Source organism: Pyrus communis, chromosome 2, assembly GCF_041283825.1.
Source record: "Pyrus communis isolate YQ-2024b chromosome 2, ASM4128382v1, whole genome shotgun sequence".
NCBI classification, from domain to species: domain Eukaryota; kingdom Viridiplantae; phylum Streptophyta; class Magnoliopsida; order Rosales; family Rosaceae; genus Pyrus; species Pyrus communis.
Window position 1 is genome coordinate 22,436,421 of NC_142566.1, and position 8,460 is coordinate 22,444,880.

The following is an 8,460-nucleotide window of genomic DNA, read 5'->3' on the forward strand; positions in this document are numbered from 1 at the left end:
CTTTTCAAATTGAAAATGTAACATTTAGTGTAAAAGTTAACTAGAGTTAGGTGAAATGCACATGATAAATGATTAGGTGTATAGTAAGCATACATCATAGCTATGGTGGTTAGGGTAGAAATAAAATGAAAAGGGACTGTTTTTATTGGTAATGATAGGAATACTAATGTGTAAACTAAATTTTGTAAATAAAATGACATAGTAGTTGATGATTGGATTATCACTTAAGTGTTAATTAATGTACTTATTTCTTATTGGTGACAAATTATATAATTTACAAATTTATATACATAGCATTACCTGTTTTTATTGGTAGAGTATGCATACAAAATGATTGATTCATCCATATAATTAAGAGAATTTTAACGAAAAGCTCTTGGTACTGTTCATTTTAACGAAAAACCATATTTTTATACTAAAAAATCAATCCTAATACTATTCATTTTACCTTTTATTTTTTCCTTATCGTTAAAACTTAAAATTCTCAAATCATTTTCATTAATTTTCTTATAATTAATTCCAAGAGAATTGACGTAATGCTATTTAATTTGTTATTTATGTATACATGTGATGGACAGCTAAATGTCAGAAATTAATTATTATTCTAAATCCTAGATATGAAACGATACGATGTCGTCACGTGCTTTTTGTTTTGTATATTGACCTGATTATCAATTTAGAAAATTAAAAAAATGGAAAACATGACCTTAGCTTTGGATGCTTTAGACACCAATGTCCTGTCCCTGGTGTTTGGTTTGCATTAAGATTCTTTTGGGAGTGGAATTTATAATTACTACACTTGTTTTATACTGTTGTAGCGATTGGTTGTAACAAATAAGGGAGTTTTACATTTTGTCACATTACAAAACTTGAACTTCCTAGAAAATTTAGAAATAAGGGAGTTTGACATTTTGTCACATTACAAAACTTGAACTTCCTAGAAAATTTAGCAGTCCGCACACTCAATTTTTTACTTTTCCACACACCTTTTTAAATGTTTATCGTCGGATCGAATGAACTAAAGAAGATCAATGCAAAAAATTAACAACGATATATAAGAAATAAAAATAAGTGTGTGAATAGTACTTTTCAAAACTCACAACAAATTTAGCCTCACAACCAAGGACAAGTTCCATTAAAACAATCCAACTATTGGTACATTTAAGCTTATCCCCATAAATTGTGTTTTTAATTACTAGAGAAAATTAACAAATGTCTGTAATACTAGAGAGATCATTTATTTGGATCGTATTCTATGAAAATATTGGAGGTTTGATCGATCATGTGACTATAAATCAAGAGTCTTGTTCATGCATATCACGCAGCCAAGAATCAATCATCTCTTCCTTTTAACTTTAGACACAATGCTCACCCCTACCTCTTTTGTCACTTTGGCGAACTCAGTGCTCTCTCTTCGTCTCTTGCTTTGGAGAGGGTTCATATGACGTCTAGGATTTGGAATGTGGAATGGATTGGGTACCAAATAAAATTCAAGGTATACTGAAGATATATGAGAACGGTTTTTTATTCTGAAAATATTAGAAAGATATATGATATGAAGGAAACTTACTATGTCTTTAATACTACTACTTTTTGTGAAGTTGAAATGAATAACTTTCTTTAATGAGTCTACGTTTGAGTTTGACACAAATTTGTATATTTCAATATACCTTAAACACTTAAATTAAATCTTGGACACCGAACAAGGCCTTAGACTTTCTTGTGCCTTCAAATGTATCAGGCACCCCACTTGATGCTGCTCCAAGTAAAGTTATAATTGCATGCATTCGAGGTCTATTTGAAGAAAACCTAGTTGACGAGACTGAATGAGTGGCGATGTTTTCTTCGTTATTCGTTAAATTAACAGTCCAAGCAGTTTGTCATATGAAAGTGGATTAAGTCCCTTTCCCTGCATGCATGCATGCATCAAGTCCTACGATCGACCATTTGGAATTATATGCCTCAAAAGTCACGTGAATTACTTTGAGACCATGGCTCTTTGCAGGTGATCATGATTTTGCAAAAAGCTGTAAAAAGGGCAGCATGTGAGAAGATCACATGATTTGAGTTGAGATATGTCGAAGGTGATCTGCATGCATCATACATGTGCGAGTGTGACTTCTCACTTGAGATGGCAGATCTCTCTCTCTCTCTCTCTCGAGATTGAACCAAAGTACATGCAGGTGAGGTAGCTAGCTAGCTAGTCGCATTCATTTCAGAAGGTAAAACAAAAGAAAAGTTTACTTGAAAAAGCCAAAAGCATGTATCCACAATAAAATATAAACAAGCTGTATATCAAGAATATTAAGATCAGAATGTAATGGTAGAAAAATTAAATTTTTGAACTAATTTTTGTAAATAGATGATATGATTGTTAATTATTAGATTATTATTTAAGTGTTAATTAACGTTCTTATTTCTGATCGGTGATAGACTATTTGATCTTCAAATTTAGTTTAAAATTTGGTCTCCTAGTGGCTAGTACTTTGATAAACTTTTACGACATTCTTTTACATGAAAACAAAATTAGAATGATTTGATTCTTCAGTTTCATGCATTTATTATGAATCATTTTAATTCTTAACCTTTTATGTGTTAACACACATATAATTGAAAAAACATGAGTTTTCTTTTAAAATTTGTAATCTAATACCTAAAAAAATTATAATCAAATCAACTAGAGTGGACTAGTTGATACGATTTCTTTTCTTTACTTCCCCAATTCATTACTTCTTTCATTCATGTTAGGCAAACATGTCAATATTATCTCAAAGTAGTTGTAAAAAATCTTTGACTCACATAAATAAGAAATTGCAATGTATATCTAATCTGACTTAGTGTAGGTGACGAGGTAGCTTTAATGTTATATTGATAAGATTTTGTAATTCTACAAATAAAACTTAATTCCTATCTACTAAATCATTCTAAGGAATCAAACTCAGATTGCCTTATTTATATATATAAGTATCACACTCACTCAAACTATTATGAAAAATCTTACTTAATGTCCGTAGTACTCTCAAATAAATAAATAAATCAATCAATAAAACAAGCATCTACACTGAGCATTGCCTGATTATTAGTATTATTGTTCTTTATTTAAACAATCCCAGGAATCTGCTTTTCTTATTTTCCGCATCTTATTAGTGGTAGATGACGAGGTTACTTTTAAGATTTGGCCTACTTGTTTAATAATTTACAGGTATGATAGATTATTCTTCACAGCTGACTTGAGTCAGAGTTTATTCCAGTCTTGCAAGAATAGGATTAAAATTTGATATACTGTATAAAAACAGGAAAATATTTCATCTACTTTTCTGGTTAGAAAGTTTGTCATTGCTTGTTGCATTGCACAGGGTAAAAAGTCACCAAATACGAATTTCATAAATGAACCATCATATATTCTTGTGGATTATGTAGTAATGAGGAAGTAAGATGAAAATCGCTTGACGCTTAATTGGGCGGCAGGGTGTATGATCCGGCCGTAAACACAGTAAACAACATGCACTAAGAAAATTTAATTCGTGTCCATATCGCGTTATGTCTTATGATAAAACGATGAAAAATGATTTGTCAAAGTTTTATTCTCATGCTTACATGAGTTTTCTTTCGTCCATCTTTAATTTTTATGTGCAAAACACAAAAAAATATGTACGGAAATCACTTTGCTATAATGATAAGGTATCCACACAAGTGGCTTTTTTATTTTGTACTTAGAAAAAGTGGCTTGGAAGCAAAACAAAAAAAATATATGCGTGGAAACAAAACACACCATAACCAAAAGAAAAGTGTTTTCCAGTGTGGTATGAAGTTCCTACCGACCTGATGAGATAACTTTGTCAGCAAAATTTAAACCAAAATATCTCAAAGTGTTGGAGCCAACTAATTCTCAAATCACTTGCACCAGAAGAGAAGTTATTGGAGTAAGCATTATGTTAATGGAAAGCTAAGCCCAATTGCTGTGGGTTAAAGTGGGGTTAGGGATAAGATTAAAGATCGTTTTAACTGATCTTCATAACGCACATAATTCGTAACTTAAATAAATAAAAGCGTTTATTACTGAAGATCCTGTATTCAAATCCCCCATCGTCTGGAATCGGTGGACCTGAAAAGACTTACCCTTGTAAGGGAGGCATGGTGGCATGCACTACAGTTGAGACCATGCTAAAATAGTTATTGACATCTTTACTTTTGCAGACAAAATCTGGCATTCGAATTGAAAATTCATGTTTCAGCTCGAACTCAGATAGACCGTTATAAATGTGCAAAAATTCGATGGTTCTCCTAGCATTTTTCAAGATCTTACGTTTACGAAATCTCGAGTATCTCATCAAAGACTAATCAATTCAGACTACTCAAATTAAATTCAGCAGTTCTTATTAACTCATTCTGCTGACTCACCTCACACAAATCAAAAGCTTTAATTTCTTTTTCACACAAACCAAGGATCCAGATTTTCTGATCCTTGGGCTCTTGACGCTAAGCTCCCAAGAGGATCCAAATTCCCAAAAGGGTGCTGTAAAACAGTAAAAAGTGGGGGATATTGTGCAATAAAAACTTAAAACTACCAAAATAAAAAAATTTATACATGAACTCATAGTGTAGCATGAAACTAATAATAATACAGATGACAAGGGTACAAAATTTGTATAGTCAATAAAAGAACATTTTACTCATATGCTAATTTACAAGAAGATCATCAGATTCACAGATCCCTTCTGCAGAGAGGGCATGAGCCATGCCTTAGGAGCCACTTATCTATACAAGGCAGGTGAAACATGTGATGGCAGTGTGGCAAGCTTCTTACTGTCTCTCCAATCTGAAAATCCTGATCATGTAAACAAAATTCACGATGTCAATCACTAAGTTCGAAATTGAGACTAATTATATCGCTTATGAGCGAAAAAAGATGGTTTCTTTAAGATTTTTTACCTGAAGACAAACTGAACAGGAGACTTTCTCCCCAGAAGCATCCATATTGTTGTGGCAGGTAATTTTGATCTTCGGGATCTTTTCAACTGAATCTCCGGGCAACCCTTTGGAGCCACCGGTGTCGAAGATGTTGGGGATCTCATCAAAGGTTGATTCCACAGCACCCATCTGGATAAAGAACAACGAAACGAATAGTTAATTAGTAATTAGCAAGCACATGAATGAACCTCTTGGAGTTTATGTTGCCTAACATAAAAACTGGCATCTAAGCATTCAAAATTACCTGACTTTGCACTGCACTTAACATGGCCGGGCCAATCCGCTCGCGGACTAATCTACCGCTTAGGAGACTAGCAATGACATCAATCTGCATAGATTACACGAAAACACGAATTAGGCATACTGGCATTTGCTACTTAATTAAACCTTTGGAGATCAAATACACCAACTCAGGAATTCTAAAGAACCAAACATTTGAGGCATTTGGGGCAGTGACCACCTGACCATATAAAAATATAGGGGTCCCCAAAATCTTAATTGCTCACCAAATACAGAAGACACCCAATTCCTGATTCATCTGATTGCCAAAGAACAAGGGAAGATTCAAACACTTCAATTGAAAAAACAGCTCCTGATATTGCTCCAACTGCAGCTCCTCTCACAAATCCACTCTCAGTTTCTTGCCCTATCAAAGCTCCAGTCATTGCTCCTAACGTGGTGCCCACTGCACACAAAAATTGCCATTTCCATTAGTCAAACTCTAACATAACTTACAGCTTTCCTTCTCTGTATCGTTCCAATTTTATCGGATGTCCCGGAAGGGACAACATAACATACAGTTCTTAATTTCAAAACACGCTATGTTCCAAGGATCCAGACACCAACAAAATAAATAAATAAATAAACATAAAAAAAATTGATGAACAAGCTTTCCCAAAAGAACCACTTTTGTCAACAAGTAAAGTTTTAAACTTTGATTGGAGCTAGAATTTAACAAAACAATGGCATATGAAATTCAATTCAATTCTCCAACAAAATTCAGGAATCCAAATGCATGCAATCATTGAGATAATTTCCTCTGTCACAGAAACAGAGACCCAATTGATCTTTCCTGCAGAAATTAACAATCCCAAGAGCCAAAATCCAACTCATTGCAAAATTTGCGATATACCCACATCAAAAAACACAGAAACAGATCAAAAAATCAACACCCTTTAATGCATTAACAAAAGAAAGACAGAAACTTTCGACAAACAAGCAGAACCCAATTCAGAAAAAATAAAATAAAACGAACCTAATGCAAAGAAGAAGGTGAAGATCGCAGAGAAAACGTTCCCGAGAACCGCAGAGACGGCGAAGTTGCAGAAATCCTTGACCCGTGCGACGAAATTCCCCAACGAAAACGAATAGGAAGGAGGCAAACGTGATGGGTGCGCAATAAAATCCATTGCTGTTTGCGTTTATAGAAGAAAAACAAGGCTTTTGGATTTGTAGCTGAATGTTTGTTGAGTTTAAAGCAAACATATGAATGAATTTAAAACCCTTTTCAAAGCTTTGAATATCTCCCTCTATATAAATATGTGTATATATAGAGATTTGTATATAAGGGGAAGATGGATGGAAAGGTGTATTGCTTAGTCCGTAAGAGAAGAAGGGAAAATGAAAACCACATCAACCAACTCGCATTTAAAGCTCTCTTATTTTTTTTCTCGTTTGACATAAATCTCTCTTTGTTTCTCTCTCTATCGCTTTCTCTCTCTAGGTCATTAAGCTCTGTTTTTCTTCAATCACAACTATATTTGCTCGTGGATCAAAGAAAATATAGGCTTGGTAGAAAAAGAACGGTAATTTTGGTTTCAGAAAATGCATGTGAGAGAGAGAGAGAGAGAGAGAGAGAGATATTAACTTCAAGAAGCTTCTTCTTTGACAAATGATCAAGCTGTTCAGGTTGTAAAATCGTCCCACAAAACTCGTCACTGCAAATTGATTTTTAATTTTCCATCACCCGTTTTTCAACAGAACAGACGAAGGAAGGCGAGAGAAAGAAAGAGTCAAGGATGCGGGGTTGGTTTTTTGTGAGATTTGGTGCCAAATTGATTGGTCACCGCTGAAATTTTGTTTTAATAATTCCACAGGGTAAGCAAAAGGCAACAAAAATATCTTCTTCTTCTTGCAATATTTGTATGGAAGACGAATTTGTAACACCACTTTTTATATATAATTTTTTACACATGTTTTTGTAAAATTTATTATATAATTTGTTTCAAAGGCTTGAATCGTCTGTCATTTAGATTTTCTCTTAAATATCATTTTTATCAAAATAACCCAACTATGAAACCTTATAATCGCTGGATTTGGCTAATTTTTTGTAAAGATGATTTATAAATTATGTTCTAAAAAGCCTCATATAAATATGTGTCAAAGTTGTATAAAAAAAAAATGATGCCACAAATCTATTCTTTTTTAATTTTAATTTTGTTTTTTTAAATGTTATTGAAAGTTTAGGTTTGATCAGGGTTGCTTTGGTTGGTAGGTTTTCCCAAATATGGTATGTTGCCAAGAATTCCTGCCTGCCACCTCAAAATGGAAGTACCATTACAATGTTGGTTTGAGTGGAGTAACTAGGTGTTCAACCAAAACGAACCAAACAACAGATAGGTACGTTTTAACTTAATATTTAGATTCAATTGAATGGACCAAAAACGTGGCAGATTGAGGAATGTTCATACAAAATGTATTATATTTGTTTTATACAAGTGGGAAGAGTGACTTCTGCTATTGGATATACCGGATAAATTAATGTTCAAACAAATAAAACTGTAAGAAAATGCCGCGATGTTTATAATTTAAAGCTTTTTAGCCAAAATGATCCATGAGATTTGCATAACTTCTTACTTTAGTCCTTGAGATTTCAAATCAATAGAAGTGGTCACTGAGATTGTTCACCATCTATCATTTTGGTCATTCCGTTAAAAACTCCGTTAAGTGTCCCGGAGCTCTTGGTCGGAAGTTTGGGCAATTTTCAAAGCTTCGTAACTCAATCGTTTCTTAAAATTCAGGACCGGCCCTGAGGGTAACCCAAGTAGGCGCCCGCCTAGGGCCCCTACTTCGGAAGGGCTCCAAAAAAATATTATATCCTGTAATTAACATATAAATATAAAAAAAAAGTAAGAAATATCATAATTCATTTGTTAGTGCATTGGAAATGTTGGCTTCATTTTTCTTTGGGGTGTTGAGTTTGAAACACAAAGCTGTCTTTTAGTCACTAGATTTTTCTTGTTTTTCAAATTTACTAACAATCCATCTGTCCAAATGCATATAAAGTTATAAAACTCAAGTCTCTTTGCAATTTTTTGCTTTCAACTTCTCATTCTTTCTATTTTTATCGAATGTTTAAACTAACTTTCTATTCTCTCTATTTCTATTGAATGTTTAAAACAACTATCATATGATCTTAAAGATTGTACTTTAAGGTAATCAAAACTTTGAATTTTATATTTTTCTTTTCAATAACTTTTTATTCAATGG

The 8,460-nt window shown here is 33.3% G+C and overlaps 1 protein-coding gene across 1 annotated transcript; it reads right to left on the reverse strand.

Moving 5' to 3' along the window:
• Window positions 1-4,565: 4,565 nt before the first annotated feature.
• Window positions 4,566-7,117, reverse strand: LOC137748586 (NEP1-interacting protein 1). The gene is made up of 5 exons (XM_068488753.2): window positions 6,227-7,117; window positions 5,478-5,656; window positions 5,216-5,299; window positions 4,933-5,100; window positions 4,566-4,828 (listed from the first exon to the last, which is right to left on the reverse strand). Exons 1-5 carry the CDS (start codon window positions 6,378-6,380, stop codon window positions 4,706-4,708), a joined length of 708 nt encoding a protein of 235 aa, XP_068344854.2. The 5' UTR covers window positions 6,381-7,117; the 3' UTR covers window positions 4,566-4,705.
• Window positions 7,118-8,460: the final 1,343 nt, after the last annotated feature.

Excerpts from the sequence above, each read along its gene's own strand:
- LOC137748586 (XM_068488753.2), bottom strand. The coding sequence starts at position 6,380 with ATGGATTTTATTGCGCACCCATCACGTTTGCCTCCTTCCTATTCGTTT. Across the intron at positions 5,300-5,477 it reads TTGGGTGTCTTCTGTATTTG|ATTGATGTCATTGCTAGTCT; the intron begins GTGAGCAATTAA and ends TAATCTATGCAG. Across the intron at positions 4,829-4,932 it reads CCTGTTCAGTTTGTCTTCAG|GATTTTCAGATTGGAGAGAC; the intron begins GTAAAAAATCTT and ends TTACATGATCAG.